The sequence below is a fragment of the Orcinus orca genome, chromosome 15, assembly GCF_937001465.1.
Source record: "Orcinus orca chromosome 15, mOrcOrc1.1, whole genome shotgun sequence".
Lineage (NCBI taxonomy): Eukaryota > Metazoa > Chordata > Mammalia > Artiodactyla > Delphinidae > Orcinus > Orcinus orca.
The window spans coordinates 49,109,995-49,127,886 of NC_064573.1; the positions used below are offsets into that span (position 1 = coordinate 49,109,995).

At 40.0% G+C, this 17,892-nt stretch overlaps 1 protein-coding gene across 4 annotated transcripts in view; it reads left to right on the forward strand.

The window, feature by feature from the left end:
* The window catches only part of OSBPL1A (oxysterol binding protein like 1A), a 213,516-nt gene that overhangs the window by 44,468 nt on the left and 151,156 nt on the right, over window positions 1-17,892 (forward strand). For all 4 annotated transcript variants that reach the window (XM_033435290.2, XM_004273743.3, XM_049697555.1 and 1 more), the window contains exons 6-11: window positions 501-586; window positions 2,547-2,691; window positions 16,060-16,121; window positions 16,224-16,268; window positions 17,116-17,189; window positions 17,303-17,366. In XM_033435290.2, coding sequence (XP_033291181.1) covers window positions 501-586; window positions 2,547-2,691; window positions 16,060-16,121; window positions 16,224-16,268; window positions 17,116-17,189; window positions 17,303-17,366 — 476 coding nt within the window. The remainder of the gene's footprint in view (window positions 1-500; window positions 587-2,546; window positions 2,692-16,059; window positions 16,122-16,223; window positions 16,269-17,115; window positions 17,190-17,302; window positions 17,367-17,892) is intronic.

Genomic DNA, 17,892 nt, shown 5'->3' on the forward strand with positions numbered 1-17,892 from the left:
CACGTAGTAAGTGCTAGAGTGTTTGTTAAAGAAATAAAATATTCTTATGTAGAAGTATGTAAGTATATATAAATCTAAATATATTTATATGGTGTGTATGTCTTCCTACCAATGCTATTTCTTATTATTTTTGCATTCTAAGGTTCTGGAAGGTATGAGCACCTCTCCCCACTTATCTACCTTTCCAAGGCACATATGTAATAGTATTTCAGCATGCAAAAGTAATTCATAATTACTTGTGTTGGGTGTTGTCGTGAGTAATGTACTTAAGGACCTCTGAATTGAACACAAAAATTCATCTGAACCTGAGGGAAGTTGAACTCTGTAGTCTGAAATAAAGGCAGTGAGAATAACAGTAAACTCTAACAGCATTTGAATTACAGTTCAAAACATTGTGACTTTTCTTACCATGATCACTTTATTCTCTATACATCTTTGTGATAAATTTGCTAATAGGATCCAGACTAGAAGTAGAATAATATGTACTTTTCCTTTTGCAGCTGTAGAAAGGACTCAACAAAGAAAGCTTGAAGAATTACTTTTAGCAGCAGCAAGAGAAGGCAGAACAGCGGAACTCACAGCTCTGGTAAAAACAAAAACAAATGTATTCTTTACTCTGCAGGAAATTTTTTTTTTTTCCAGAAAGGTGTGAAGTTTATTAAGATATTAAGAGAAAAAAGATGGATCAGTAAATAGCTACTGAATTTGGGATAGTTCCTTATTTACAAGTTTTACTGCAGGAGGCCCATTTAAATCAGCATTTCGCATAATCAGAGGGCTACAGTTTTTCCCTGGAAATATAGGTATTTCACTCTCCAGGTAAACGATTATTGAAAACATTAAGTGACCGCCCCAGTTAGAAACAGATAAGCGAATACCTTCAAGATATATAAAAACGGGTAACTGCTGGGCTTCCCTGGTGGCGCAGTGGTTGAGAGTCCGCCTGCCGATGCAGGGGACACGGGCTCCTGCCCCAGTCTGGGAAGATCCCACATGCCGCGGAGCGGCTGGGCCCGTGAGCCATGGCCGCTGAGCCTGCGCTCCGCAACGGGAGAGGCCACAGCAGTGAGGGGCCCGCGTACTGCAAAAACAAAAAACAAACAAACAAACAAAAGGGTAACTGCTACTTAAACATGAATTTTCACAAATTATTCTTGTGCCTAATTCAGACAATTTGCTTAGAAAAGCTGAGGAAATTTTTTACTTAACGTTGAGTTCATAACGTAGTCAAATTGTGGGACTAGACTACTCGAGATCATAATAATAGAACAGAAGTCTTTAAATATCTGAAAACACAGCATGGTAATAGTTTAAGCAGGATATATTTTAAATGATTACATTTTTCTCTGAATTTCTGATTTACTACCCCACTTCTACTTGAAAACCTAATGGTTAAGAATTTAGTTTTTCATGGTAAACATTTAATATAAGGATAGTTTTTTTCTTCATGATTAATCCAATTTAAAATTGGCATATAATATATAAGACCTATAAAGGAATACCTTTCTCTAATTTTGATGAGCAATTATTTCTGAAAGGTATGCTATAGTTCTAGAAAATAACATACAAACAAGGGACAATATTTTTGAAATATTTATATCATGTTAGAACAGACTGAAAACTTACCCATTTCTTTTTCTTCTTAGAAGACCTACTTTCCAGTTTCCATTTCCTGAAAATAGTCTCATTAAACACAAAACTCTGAATGTGGTCTAAATTCAAGACTGAAGCACGGCCATTTGCCTTAAAGTTACTTCAGTTCGTTTGAAAAGGCCTCTCTGGTTTCCAAGTATAGTGCCTAAAACATATTTTAAACTTTGTGAAATGGAGACTCCTTTAAAAAGAACTTTTTAAAGGAGTCAGCTGGGAACAACAAATTCAGTAGACCTTTAACATTTACATGTGTAACACTTATGGTTTTTTTTTTTTTTTTTTTTTTTTTTTTTGCGCGATACGCGGGCCTCTCACTGTTGTGGCCTCTCCCGTTGCGGAGCACAGGCTCTGGGCGCGCAGGCTTAGCAGCCATGGCTCACGGGCCCAGCCGCTCCGCGGCACGTGGGATCCTCCCGGACCGGGGCATGAACCCGTGTCCCCTGCATCAGCAGGCGGACTCTCAACCACTGCGCCACCTGGGAAGCCCACATTTATGGTTTTAATGCTTCTGAATGACTGTGGTAGACCAATTTGTAATTTTGCTGTCACAAGTGTGAATTGCAAGACTGGTAGGGGCGAAAGAATCTTAGTGGGATCCCAGTGTCCAGGGGTGAGTGGGGTGGCCCCGGTGTAGTGTGTGGTGTCTGCTGTCAGGGGAGCGTGGGGCCTGAGATTCCGTGGCAGCTTGAGGACAGCATGGGGAGTGACGTGGGTTGGCTGATTTTGTGAGCAGGAAGCCACTGACAGTTGAGATGCTGAGGAGCCCCACTGCTCATCAGGCTCTGGAGCATGAGGGTCCGCCTGAATTTTCAGTTATACGGTACCATCATGGGTTTCATGGAAGAAAGTCTGTCTTTGGTATGTAATCTGCATTGTATTTCTTCAATTGTCAGCTCAACAGGCCGAATCCTCCTGCTGTTAACTGTTCGGATCAGTTAGGAAATACACCCTTGCATTGTGCCGCCTATCGGGCTCATAAACAATGTGCCTTAAAGCTTCTGAAAAGTGGAGCAGACCCTAATCTGAAGAACAAAAATGGTAAGCATGTTGGTGAAAGCCATTGTTGGTCATTTTGAAGCTGTAAAGAAATGAAGTGTTTTGTTTTAGTGCCCAGCCTTTGTTAAACTGTGTGGTCCCTGTTTAATTTTGAAGTCAAGGCATTTACACGAAAGAAAAAATTTATTAATTTACTTCTCAGTTAAGACCTAAATGTTTAATAATGCCTGTTTCATATGAGGCACTAATGATGCCTAAGATCTGATTTCCACCCTCAAGGGAAAGAAAGTACAGTTGACTCTTGTTATTTGTGGTAGTTATGTTCTATAACATTGCTGTGACCTCTGAATTAGTGGATACTGAACCATTGCTTATGAGGGAAATACAGAGTTAAGTTCCTGTGAGCCTTTGGTCACAGCATTTTCATCCACTGATCAACACGTAGCCTTGTCTTATGCGTGCTTCTGTTTAAAAACACCTTATTCAGTGTACGTTATTGACTTAACTAACACTGAGCTCACTGCCAAGAGCACTATACTCATTCCTGGACTAAACTCGTGTAACACATACTCTGTTCAGAAGGCACATCACAGGCTTCTTGCACTTAGGAGCACTAGACAGCACTTCAGCCCTGTGCTTGGGGGCCAGTTTCAACAGTGAAATCACCAGAAACAAAACGCGAAAAATGTGGCACTAGGTAGACTGTGACGAGGACACTTGTTCACAGTATGAGAGCTGAGACAAGAAGGCAGAGCACCAGCTTTTCCACCTCAGGGAATGTGTGCATCAGAAGACTCAAGTTTTTTACCGATCTGGATGTGTCTGTGAATGACCAAAAAATTGCCATGAGTATTGACTTTGAGATTAAAGTACATTTTAACAATTGGCGAGTTTGCAGATGTGGAATTCACAAACAATGAGGATAGACTGTACATGCACGAAGCATCAAAGACAGAATTGGATGACCGTAAGAGGAGCTGTAAAAGGTGTATTGGGTAATCAGTGGAGGAACAGCTCATTAGGGCTTTTCTGCATCCCTTTTTAGGATGCTTCCCTCTGCCGACCATCGGCCTGGATTAGGACTTGTCTGTGGTCCCATAGGACCCTGTGTTGACCTCTTCATAGCTTCAGTTGTTCTCCGTGGCAGTTGTTGACTTATGTAGCTGTCTCCCGTGAGACTGAGCTCCTAAGGGGAGGGCTAACATTTTACTGTCTAGTTTACCCAGCACCTAGAGTAATGTGTAGCATTTGATGCCTCCTACAAGTTGCATGTTTGTTGAAGGTTTGGGGCAATTAGATATAGCTTCCTGAAGGAATACATCTTTTATACAGACCCTGGAGTCCTAGTAAGATAAAAAAAAAAAAATTCATCTCTAAGTACTTCAGTTTGTATCTCTAACAAAAGGCCCCCCAATATATTTTTTTCCTTTTAAATAAAACAATACTATTATTATCTAGTAAGATATTGGTAAGCTGAATTTTGGGAAAGGGTGTTGTAGGCAGAGGCAAGATTATGAGCAAAGGTAGTAAAGTGAAAAATGTAAGTCAAGTTGAGGTGACATCTCCAGTTTGACACATCCAAGGGTATGAAGGGGAGCAATACTGGGGAATCCTGTAACTGCAGATTAGCTTCCATCGTGGTGAGCCTCAAAATGCCAGACTGTTTTGCCCCTTAATTTCAAGGTCAAGGAGACTCTGAGGAGTGGAGGGATGAGGTGCTTTAAAAAGATTAATATGGTTACAATATCTAGGATGGGTTGTGACAGGCCCAAGACTGTAGGGAGGGATCAGTAGGGCCGTTGAAATGGTCTTAGGTGAGAGGTAATTAGGACCTGAACTTTAGTAACATCAATGGGTGTAGAAAGGAGAAAGAAAATTTACTATAGAATCTCACGCTTCTTCCTCTCTTCTTTTGACTTGGTCCTTACGCTCTAGACTGGCACTGTTCTGTAGAGATACAATGGGACCCACATATTAAAAGTAAAAAGAAACAGGAAATTAATTTTCATAATGTATTTTATTTAAAGCAGTATATCCAAAATACCATGTCAACATGTAACTGGTGAAAAAAAAATTATCAATGACGTTTTACATTCCTTTTTTGGTACCAAGTCTTTGAAATCTGGTGTGTGTTTTACACTTCACAGCACATCTCAGCTTGAACTAGGTGCATTTCAAGTACTGAATGGCCACATGTGATTAGTGTCCACCATATTGGACATTGCAGCTCTAGACATACTGAGCTGTTTGAGGCTGTCTAGTTAACCGTGCTGTCCTTACTCTGCTTATGCTCTCTCTGCCAGGAATACCCTTTTCCTTCTTGTCCATGTGGTAAACTCTAGTCTCACCTTAAGAATTAGCTCAAACTCGGCTTCCCCAGAGAGGCTTTTCCTGTATCCCTGAGGTAGACATAGGTTCTTCCAGGAATAAGTTAGAAGAGAAATTGGAGGATGCAGAAGGGGAAGCACTCAGGAGACATGAGGGAAATGCCAGTTCCATGGAAGCCAAAGGAAGAGAGTAAATGTAGAACTAAAGGGGTAGGATGTTATTGGTGTTGCGAGCATCCTAGACTGAAGAAGATAAACACTGAGGAAAGGCTGTGAAATTCGGTGACACAGTGCCCAGTGGTCCTTTCTGAAAGAGCAGTTTTCACTGGGTAGTTGAGTGAAGGCTAGGTTAGGGGTAATGACTGAGTAGGAAATGAGGAGGCTGAGGCAGCATTACTTACCTGCTTCTTTGCAATATGTAAGAACAGAGGATAGCTCCATGGCCAAGTGGAAGATTTTTTAGGCACGGGGAATTTAAGTATGTTTGAAGTTAAGGAGGACCAAGGCAGTAGAAAAAGAGCTTGATTTCATTGTGACACTTCGAAATGTAATTTTTAAAAAGGTAATGTTTTGGGGGATAGCAAAAAAAGTAGGAACATATTTGAGAAACGAGCTTTAGGTTTTTTAATGGAGGCAATTATAAACACAGCTGAAGGATGTAAAAGAAGACCTAAAAAATGGAGAACCCTCCATGTTTTTGGTGGAGAAAGACCTCAACATTGAAAAGCTAACAGTTCTCCTCAAATTAATTTATAATTCAAAGCAGTTCCAGCCAGAATCCTCAAAAGGTTTTCATAGAACTTGACTAGCTGATTCTAAATTTATACAGAAAAGTCGAGGGCAGAGAATTTTAAAGGGGGAGAGAAGCCGTGAGGCTTGCCCTTGCTGGATAAAAGGACCAATTATGAACCTCTGGTAGGTAAAGTATTCGTTTCTTCAACAAATATTTGAGTGCTTATGTGCCAGATACTACGCCAGGGACTAGGGACCTAGAACAGTGAAGAAAAAAAAACCAGGCAAGTTCCTGCTTTCATGGAACCTGCATCCTAACAAGGTAAGGCCAATAAAATGCAAATAGAAAAGCAGGTATTTAATATGTCAGATGTGATAAGTGCTCTGAGGGGGGAAAAGGCAGGGAAATGGGATCCAGAGTGTGTTGCATGTATAGAGGGCTCCTTCTTTGTATGGGGTGGCAGGAGAAGCTTCTCTGTTAGGATGGCAATTAAAACTTGAAGTGAGGGGGCAAGCCATGTCAATATCTGGGAGACGGGCTTGGTACTAGGCAGAGGAAACAGGTGAGAGTGTGCGTGATGTGTCAGGAAAAGCAAGGAGGCCAGGATGTCCAGAGCAGAGTGAGAGAAGGAGAGTGGTCGGAGGAGGGGGTTAGAGAGGCAATGGGAACTGGATCATGAAAGGCCTTTCAGGTTATTGTAAGAATTTTGGCTTTTACTCTGAGAGATGGGAAGATGCAGGAGGGTTTAGAATGGAGCAGTGATGCGATCTGACCTATGTTATGAAAAATGATCCCTCTGGTTGCCGTGAGGAGACTAGACCCTAGGTGGGCAGGGAGGATAGCTGTTGAGAGGCTGTTGGGATAATCGGGGTGAGAGGTAATATTGGCTTGGATCAGGATAGTGGCAATAAAAGTGGTAGTAAGTGGTTGGATTTTTTGTTTTACATATTTTGAAGGTAGAGTGGTTAGGATTTTCTGATGGCTTGGATGTGAGGTATGAAAGAAAGGAGTCAAGGATGACTTTCCAGTGTTTGAACTGAGGACCTGAAAGAATGGAATTTCCAATTCATGAGAAGGAGAAGACTGCAGGAGGGGCAGGTTAGCAGTTGCTGAGAATTAGGGGCTTGGTTTTTAAGACATTAAGAATTTGAAATACTGTACTATACAATCTAAATGATAGAGTTGGAAGTAGAAGTTTGAGTTTAGGGGAGAGGTCTGGGTGGAGATACAAATTTGGGAATCATTAGTATATACTGTAGAATTATTTAAAGTCATGGAATGTATAAAATCACTTAGCAAGATCTTGAATTGGTATTGGTTCAGGGTAGGTGAACAGTTTAGAAATTAAAACATGTACACATGGGAACTTAGTAGGTGACAAAAGTGGCGTGATAGGTGGATGAGGAAAGAATCTAGTAATTAGCTGTCCATATAGTAACAGGTAATTTTAGATACCCATTTCATAGTGGATACTAAATTCCAGGTAGTTTAAAGACCTATATGTGCAATACAAACTTCAGACATCAGGAGAGGCTTCTGCTTTTGGCCATAATAGAGTTACAGGGACCTGATTTACCTCCCTTTCTCCACACTGTTAACATTGTATTGGAAGACCTAGCCAGCGCAACAAAGCAAGAAAAAGAAATAGAAGACATTCAGACTGAAAAAGGATTCTTATTCTTCTGATCATCCAGGTAAAAAAATTCTAAGAAATTTACAACAACCTGGTGTAGAACTAATTAGTGAGCTAGTTCAACATACAAAAATCAATTATATTTCTGTATACTAGTCAGAAGTAGAAAATGAAAAAGCATATTATTTATAATGGCATTAAAATTTCATGAAATACTTGGGAATAAACTTGATACAAGATGTGTAAGACTTGTGCACATTGAACATTGGTGAGAGAAATTTAAGAATATCTATATGGGGAAGGGTACTATTTTCAGGGATCAGGAGACTTGACATTGTTGTCAGTTTTCTCCAAGTAGATCTAGCAATTCAGTGCAATCCCAGTCAAAGTTCCAGCAGGGCTTTTTGTAGAAAATGACAAATTGATTACAAATTTTATTTGGAAATGGAAAAGACCTAGTATACCCAAAACAACTTTGGAAAAGAACAAAATTGGAGGACTTAGGCTACCTTGTAGTTACAGTCAGGGTTCTGTAGAGAAACAGAAGCAGTTTTATAGAGAGAGAGAGAGGGAGAGAGGGGGAGAGAGAGAGAGAGAGAAAGAATAATTATATCCGATGGTATAATTCAGACTGAATCCAAAGGCCTGAGCCCTGGGGGGGGGGGGGGCGGCCAGAAGCCAGAGTACCAGGAGATCCAATATTCCAGGGCAGAAATAGATGGATTTCCCACTTCAAGAAGAGAGAGAATTTGTCCTTTCTCTGCCTTTTCGTTCTATTCAGGCCCTCAGTGGATTGGATGATGCTACCCACATGGGTGAGGTCAGATCTTTACTCAGTCTACTGATTCAAATGCTAATCTCACCCAGAAACACCCTCACAGACACACCCAGAAATGTTACTATTATTTACTATCTAGGTATTCCTTAGCCTAGTCACTGTGGTAAGGATAGATATATAGGTCTATGGAACAGGAGAGAGTGCAGAAATATATAAATATATTTACACACAATTGATTTTTGTCAAAGGTGTCAAAGGCAATCAGTGAGGAAAGGATAAAATTGTCAACAGATGACACTGAAAAAGTTGGATTGCTATATTCAAAACAAGGAACGTGTGTAAAAATTAGATCTAGATGGGTCATAGAAATGAACATAAGAGTTAAAACCATAAAACTCTAGAAGAAAATACAGGAGAACATCTTAGTTACCTTGGGTTTTGCAAAGATTTCTTAAATATGACACAAAGGATGAGTGATAAAATATTGATAAACTGGATTGTCAAAATTAGGAAGTTTTTCTCTTCAATAAGCACTGTTATGAAAATGCAAGCTATTTTATGGGAGGAAATATTGGCAAAACATGTACAAGAGTGCACCTGTATCTAGGATATATACAGAACCCTTATAACTCTAATAGGAAGATAACCCAATTCTAAAAAGGTTCAGGCGCTTCTTCAAAGATACACAGATGGCAAAAAACACATGACTGAAGGCTGTACATGGAGGTATAAAACCTAAATTAAAATTCCTTTACATGAAAAATATGCATTTACATAAATGCAAGGAATATGTACTATGATGTTTATTTCAGCTGTGTTTAAAATAGTAAAAAAGAATCATGATTACCTTTAAAAGTTAGTAGCAGTTTACAGAATGATTTAACATTGAGGGGTAAACTTCTAAAAGTAATGGAAGGTGGGTACAGATATCTGGAAGTTTCAGCACTCCTGTTGAAGATGTTACAGTGTTCTTGATAAAAGTCAAGATGGTGCTTTCTGAAAAAGTGTAATTTTTTAAATCATAAGAGTAATAGTATCTGCATTTTAGGAAGTTTTAAAAATACAGAAAAAAGCATAAATTACTCCAATACAATCTCTGGTACTTTGGCATATTATATACACTTTGAATCTATTTTCATACCTATTTTAGAGCATTTTTTAAAATTGCAAAACAAATGCTTTTTTTTTATTTTTTATGGCCAAAGTGAGGAAAATGAAGGCACCAAAAAAGTACAATCACCTATACCCAAACATCCAAAGATTTAGTTTTTAGTTGTTTTAGTTGTTGTTCTGTTGTGGACTAGATTTTTTTTAAGTTTTAAATAATAGATACCAACTCAAGAGTGTGAGCAGGGACTTCCCTGGTGGTCCAGCGGTAAAGAATCCACCTTACAATGGAGGGGACTCGGGTTTGATCTCCGGTCAGGGAACTAAGATCCCACGTGCCGCGGGGCAACTAAGCCCACGTGCCAAAACTACTGAGCTCATGCGCCTCAACTAGAGAGCCCGTGTGCTGCAAACTACAGAGCCCATGTGCCCTGGAACCCACGTGCCACAGCTACAGAGCTCACGCACCCTGGAGCCTGTGCACCACAACTAGAGAAGAGAAAACCTGCATGCCACAACTAGAGAGAAGCCCATGCATCACAATGAAAGATCCTGCATGTCTCAATAAAGATCCGTGTGCAGTACAAACATGGCTGCTAGGGCCTTCCCCCGGGGGGGGGGTGTGAAAAGGGCAGAGGATGCTCAGAGAATGGTGGAGTATGGGCCGACAAGCACCTAAGAAAGTATCTACCATTCCTTTTAGTTTATGGCGTGTAAATAGAGTTGACATATTAAAATCCTGCTCTTTATTAAACGGCAACAGTTTTCCATGTCGTTACAGGAAGCATAGTCTTCATGGCTCACCTTCTGCATAGTATTTCATGTGGATGTAATATAATCCACTCCACACCCACAAACCTTCAGTGATAAGGACAATAATAATTCCTATATTTTTTATGACTGAATTTTCCTACTCTTCTTAAACAAGGATGTTTTAAATTTTTTTATATAAATTTATTTAATTTTGGCTGCATTGGGTCTTCTTGCTGCGCATGGGCTTTCTCTAGTTGTGGCAAGTGGGAGCTGCTCTTCGTTGTGGTGCACGGGCTTCTCATTGCAGTGGCTTCTCTTGTTGCAGAGCACGGGCTCTAGGTGCACGAGCTTCAATAGTTGTGGCTCGTGGGCTCAGTAGTTGTGGCGCCCAGGCCTAGTTGCTCTATGGCATGTGGTATCTTCCCGGACCAGGGATCGAACCCATGTCCCCTGCATTGGCAGGTGGGTTCTTAACCACTGCGCCACCAGGGAAGCCCTGTTTTAAATTTTTAGTCAAACTTCTTGATCCTCTTCTTTGATTTCTTCTAACACTTCTAAGCTTAGGTAGAGCTTTGGTAAATACTCGATTCTGTTTTCTCGTGGTGTATCTGTATCACATTCATTCAGCAAATACTGAGCCTCTGCTGTGTGCCAGGAACTGTCGCAGGTACGGGCAACCCAACAGCGAACAAAATCCGACTGTCCCCATACTTGTGTTCTGGTGGGAGGAGATAGACAAAGCATAAATACACATACAGTGTTGGACAGTGAGGTGAGGAAAAATAAAATGGGCTAAAGGGGATAGAGGGCGATTCAGTGGGGAGGGAGGCTTTTGTTTTGGAAAGGGGGGAAGGGAAGGGAAGGCCGCTCTGAAGAGACTGTGAGCAAAGAGCCACATGAGGAAGGGAGTGAGCTGTGGTGAAGGATTCTGGCAGAAGAGCAGTGAAAGCAAAGGGCAAGCAAGTGTAAAGGCTCTGGGGTAGGAGGGCACTTGGCATATTTGAAGAAGGAAGCTGCTGGGTTGCCTAGAGCGGGCTCCTCAGGGACACAGGTGACATCATAAGGCAGCCAGAGGCCCAGCCCTGTTGGTCGGTGTCCAGGGTTTTGAGCAGGAAAGGCCAGGAGGCTCTCAAATTGCTAATCACTTATCCTTGCACCCTTTATCAAGCAGCCTTTCCTTTTCCTTTGTTTTGTTATGCCTTTCTCATACTCTTGAAGAATTTACTTTTTTTGTGTGTTTTCTGTGCTCTTTTATTGCCTCAGCTGTCCCTTCACCAGCGGTGCACTTTTTTTTTTTAACATCTTTATTGGAGTATAATTGCTTTACAATGGTGTGTTAGTTTCTGCTTTATAACAAAGTGAATCAGTTATACATATACATATGTTCCATCTCTTCCCTCTTGCGTCTCCCTCCCTCCCACCCTTCCTATCCCACCCCTCTAGGTGGTCACAAAGCACCGAGCTGATCTCCCTGTGCTATGTGGCTGCTTCCCACTAGGTAAGTGTCCATCAGCAGATGAATGGATAAAGAAGATGTGGCACATATATACAATGGAATATTACTCAGCCATAAAAAGAAGCGGTGCACTTTTAATGGTTGTTTTTGTAAGGCTTTAATAGCTGATGACGTTTCCCCTTACTGTTCTTTTTTGAGTATTTTCCTTGACTATTTGTTTTTCCAAATGGCATTTAAAATAATTATTATTTAAAATAATTTTCTTAGGTTCTTAGTAAAAATGCTGTTGACATCTAATTGAGATTGTGTTCTATGTAAATTATTTGAGGAGTGTTGACATTTATGTTGCGTTTTCCCATTAAGGGACAAATCTGTATCAGGCAAAAATTTCAATATAGGATCCTTCCCATTTTTTTACTTTATTTTGTTGTGGTTGATAAGAGATGTAGTGCGATTTTGAAACAAGTGGTTATGTTGCCTATCCCGATAAGGGGGCTATTTCATTCAGTTCTAAAAGCACTTTATTAAATTCTCACTGTGTGCCAGGCACTGTGGGCATTGAATCCAGCAGCGAGGGCTCTGTGTAGGACTTCAGCTAGTTGGCAGGAGTTCAGAATTTATTTTTGGTGTTAGGACAGAAGTCTGTGAAAGAAATCACATTGTCTTTCTCCTTTCTGCCTAAAAGTGCCCTGCAGATAGAGCAGAAATAACGAATTGGCAGACCTTTTCGTAAGACATCCTCCTGTTTGCTAGCTAGAAAACCTAAAGTGATTATCAGTTGCTCAGTTAACATTTTAAAAAGTTTTTTCCCCACTGAAAGAGTAATATATGACGAGTTCAAGTTTTACCTGTCAGCAGTCTGATAAATCTACCTCTAAAGTAAATCTCAAAGCCACATAGCTTTCTCCATACCTACTAGTGTCTCCATTTTACTGCTAACTATCTAGTTCAAGCCACCAGTATCTTTCTTGTTTTTTTAAATTAATTTTTATTGGAGTATAGTTGATTTACAATGTTTTAGTTTCAGGTGTACAGCGAAGTGAATCAGTTGTACATATATTCACTCTTTTAGATTCTTTCCCCATATAGGTCATTACAGAGTATCGAGTAGAGTTCCCTGTGCTATACAGTAGGTCCTTATTAGTTTTCTATATTTTATATAGGACTGTGTGTATGTTGATCCCAATCTCCCAATTTATACACCCCCTCCCTTTCCCCCTTGGTAACCATAAGTTTGTTTTCTACATCTGTGACTCTATTTCTGTTTTGTAAATAAGTTCATTTGCACTATTTTTTTAGATTCCACCTATAAGCAATATCATATGATATTTGTCTTTCTTGGACTTACTTCACTCAGGATGACAATCTCTAGGTCCATCCATGTCACTGCAAATGGGATTATTTCATTCTTTTTTTATGGCTGAGTAATATTTCATTGTATATACGTACCACATCTTCTTTACCCATTCCTCTGTCGGTGGACATTTAGGTTGCTTCCACATCTTGGCTATTGTAAATAGTGCTGCAGTGAACATTGTGGTACATGTATCCTTTCGAATTACGGTTTTCTCCAGATATATGCCCAGGAGTGGGATTGCTGGATCATATGGTAGCTCTTTTAGTTTTTTTAAAAAACAATTTATGGTAGTCTTTTTAGTTTTTTGTTTTTTGGGTTTTTTTTGCGGTACGCGGGCTTCTCACTGTTGTGGCCTCTTCTGTTGCGGAGCACAGGCTCCGGACACGCAGGCTCAGCGGCCATGGCTCACGGGCCCAGCCACTCCACGGCATGTGGGATCTTCCCAGACTGGGGCACGAACCCGTGTCCCCTGCGTCGGCAGGCGGACTCTCAACCACTGCGCCACCAGGGAAGCCCTCTTTTTAGTTTTTTAAGGAGCCTCCATACTGTTCTCCATAGTGGCTCTACCAATTTACATTTCCACCAACAGTGTAGGAGCGTTTCCTTTTCTCCACACCCTCTCCAGCATTTATTGTTTGTAGATTATTTGGTGATGGCTACTCTGACTGGTGTGAGATAATACCTCATTGTAGTTTTGATTTGTATTTCTCTAGAAATTAGTGATGTTGAGCATCTTTTCATGTGCCTCTTGGCCATTTGTATGTCTTCTTTGGAGAAATGTCTATTTAGGTCTTCTTCCCATTTTTTGATTGGATTGTTTGTTTTTTGATATTGAGCTGCATGAGCTGTTTGTATATCACCAGTATCTTTCACCTGGACCTTTGCTATTGCTTTGTAACTTGTATCCCTTCTTTTCTCTTGCCCACAATTACAGGGTTTTTCCATACAGTAGCTGAGTGATCTTTTTTTTTTTTACTTTTTATTATTAAAATTATCAAAGCTTACTAAATAGAATAGTATAATTGATGTACTCCTCACCCTCTTTCGGGAATTGTCAATAATAGCCATTCCCCCGAGGTCATCTTATTTTGGCTATAAATATTTAAGTACATTTGTATAAGGTCTCCTTTTAAGAAAAACACCATAACCATGTGATAGTTGCACAACTCTGTGAATATTCTAAAAACCACTGAATTGTACACTTTACATGAGTAAATTGTAGGGTGTGTGAATTCTCTCTCAGTAGAGCTATTTAAAGAAATAGCCACGGGCTTCCCTGGTGGTGCAGTGGTTGGGAGTCCGCCTGCCGATGCAGGGGACACAGGTTCGTGCCCCAGTCCGGGAAGATCCCACATGCCGCGGAGTGGCTGGGCCTGTGGGCCATGGCCGCTGAGCCTGCGCGTCCGGAGCCTGTGCTCCGCAGTGCGAGAGGCTGCAACGGTGAGAGGCCCGTGTACCGCAAAAAAAAAAAAAAAAAAAATAGCCACAATGGCATTATCCTATTAATAATTTTATAATTTCTCAAAACCATCAAACAGCCAAAGTTCACATTTCCCCAGATGTTCTGATTAAGTTCTTTTAACACTTTGACGGAGTTTGAAACATAAGTCAGATCAGGCTACTCTTTAACCTAAAACCTTTCAGTGGCTTTCCATCGTATTTAGAATAAAACCCAAACTCCTTGTACTGGTTCACAAAGGTCTGACCCACAGAGACCTTGTATGATGTGCCTTCTTTCTTCCTTTGCCTTTCTCTCTTGCCTACCTAATTGTTGCTACCTCAGGGCCTTTGCATCAGCTGTTCCCTCTGCTTGCAGTTCCCTTCCCCTGTATTCTCACAAGGCTGGATCCTTCCTTTCAGCTTAAACATCCCTCCCTCAGAGAGAGGCTTTCCTTGATCAGTCCCCCAGTCTCCAATCTAAAGTGGTATTCCAGTCATTCTCTCAGAACATTCACTTAAAAATGTTGGCATACCATGGTTTATTTGCTGTATCCTTTTTTTATTAAGTTGTGTCTTTCCCTTTTTCTACGCCTCCCCCCCACCTAATTTTTTCAGTCATGTTCACTACTGAATCCCCGGTACCTAAAATGTTAATTGGCACATAATAGACTCTCATTAGGAGATAGTTTTACAAGAAATTGTCCAACACGTACCAGGTGTTTGGTATTTATAAAAAGGTTATTTGATAGAATGTTATCACCTTACTGTATAAATAGAGTTCCAGAGTGCCAGTCTGATACGTTATGAAAGGGCTGGGTTTTTCGTTTTAAATTTTTATGTGTAGATTTTGTTTCTCTAGTAATTAGAAGCTCTTTGAGGTTATGAGACGATTATTCTTTTAGTTTGCATCCTTCATATAGTGTCCTGCTCACTTCAGAACTCGGTAAATAACTTACAAACAAATTGCATTTTTGTTGTTTGGAAAAACGTAGAGTGCTTGCACGTGTAGGCTTGAGAAAGTTACCATGATACCTTGCTGGTTTCATTCTCAGTTACCACTTTTTCCTTTTGTCCTCAATTGTGGACCATCACACCGTTACTCTGTGAGTTGTCTCTGCTACCTGTTCTCCAGTGAGGTAGTTGAAGAGCAGCTGTGGTGGCTGAATAATACTCCCCCAATGATGTGATTAGTTAAGTATCTTGAGATACCGAGATAATCTTGAATTCTCTAGGTGGGCCCAGTGTAATCACAAGGGTCCTTCCTTTTGGGGGAGGAGGCAGGAGGATCAGAATATCGAGGGAGAAAAATGTAAGCATGGAAGCAGAGGTTAGAATGATGCACTTTGAAGATGGAGGGAGGGACCACGAATCAAGGGGACGTAGGGGACCTCTGGAAAAGGCAAGGGAACAGGTTCTCCTCAGGAGCCTCCAGAGGAAGGCAGCCCTGCCAACACCTTGATTATTAGCCCAGTGAAACTGACTGTAGATTTCTGACCTCCCGAACTGTAAGAGAATAATTTGTATTGTTTTAAACCGGTAAGTATGTTGTAATTTGTTACAACAGCCATAGGAAACTGATACAGTGACTTAAGGCAAGAAAGCTTGAAAGATCACAAAACCTGTACAGAGTGTTCAAAGTTTAGTTTGATTTGCTGGCTTAATGGTTACTGAAAAGGATGCTGTAAAGAATTGAGATGGCAGCTTCAGGTCGGTGATTTGGGGCGTAGTTGATGGAATAATGAAAGAATATTATGTGCTACAATACAAGCATCAATTTTAGTGTAGAATTAAGCTCTTGATGGCTTTTTCCCTTGTATTTTGCACAGATCAGAAACCTCTTGATCTTGCCCAGGGTGCTGAAATGAAACACGTTCTTCTTGGTAATAAGGTATGTATGTGGTAATGGATTACATTTATATAATGTAGAAAAAAATTTTGAATTCTTGAAATACATAGATGCGTTTTTAATGAAAACATGTTTTTCCGATAGGTCATCTACAAAGCATTGAAACGATACGAAGGCCCTCTCTGGAAGGTAGGTTGGGATGGTTTTTTAATTATAAAACTGGAAAAAAAAGATTCTCAGGTGCTCTCTTGTTAAAACTCTTTTTCATTCTTTTCTGAAGTATATGTGATTTAATAATTATTCGATCTTATCATGTAAACTATTTTTATACTGCTGGACTTTATTAGGCATCCAGTGATTGTAGCAGTTAACTGTTGGTCTAACACTTTTAGGTGACCAAGTTTGTACAGAGAAGAGTGGAGGAATTTGTTTTTTCTTACTTAAGCATAGGGTTACAGTATCATCTTTGTTATGAACATGGATCCATGGAGGACTCAGGAGGAATTTAATATTTGAATTGTCACAGAGCACACATATAAAATCTTTCTGGTTCTAAAAATTTCTTTGCTTTTTGGAGTTCAGTTATTTTCTAGAATTAACTGTTTTGGAGCATATAGTTTCTTCTGCATTTGCAGCTGCTCCTTCTGTATACTTATGTACATGTATGCTTATATTGTATAGAATTTAAGATAATTCTCTTTATTTAGAAACTCAGGCCTTTGAGGAAACTGTCTCTGAAGCTCACAACTGATATATTTCCTATAAATATCCTTGCGCAGTATTGTCAGAACTATAAACTGTGTTCATCGTTGATCTTACCAATATGGCATTTCTTCTGTTCCTGTCACCCTGTAGTAGTATGTTTTCATTTCTGCACCCAGTTCCTCAGTTCATGTTTGTTCATTTTTGAGTGTGCAGTGGTACTGTCCGGCTGAAAGGCTCAGATAGAACTGTCATAACTTAATTACTTTTTATCAGTCAAGTATTTGAATCTAGATGTATCAACTTGGAAAAATCTTTGTTGTTTTTCCCTTAGAGTTCAAGATTTTTTGGCTGGAGATTATTCTGGGTAGTGTTAGAACATGGAGTCCTCTCATGGTATAGGAAACAGTAAGTATTATGATCCTAATACTTGTTGAATTTCAGCATCTAAATTTTGAATGATTAAAAGTTTTCACTAATCTCTTTTCCTTTTGCCTTGATAATTTATATTTATTTTGAAGGCCTGATGCAGTCCATAATATTTATCGCCAGGGATGCAAACACCTAACTCAAGCAGTATGCACGGTAGGATGACACATGCATCTTTTGCTTAAACTGTGAAATCAGTCCGGCAAGTGATTGCCCTGAATCATTGGTATAAGCTGCCTTGTAAAATCTTGGGGTAGAAAGCACTTGAGCAGTTGAGTTGGCCCTCTGTATCTGTGAGTTCTGCATCTGCTAATTCAACCAACTGTGGATCAAAACTATATAGGAAAAGGAATTCCAGAAAGTTCCAAAAAGCAGAATTTGAGTTTGCTGTGCACCAGCAACTATTTACATAGCATTTACATTGTATTAGGTATTATAAATAATCTAGAGATGATTTAAAGTAAGCAGGAGGATGTGCATAGGTTGTATGCAAATACTATGCCATTTTATAGAAGGACTTCGTGCTTCCATGGATTTTGGTATCCTTCAGGTGTCCTGGAACCAATTCCCCCACAGATACCGAGGGATGACTGTATATGTTTTTATTTGAGAACAAGTAAAGTTGTGGAGTTCCATTTAAAAAATATAATCAAGTTAAAAAAAATCTCTACGTATTGTGGAA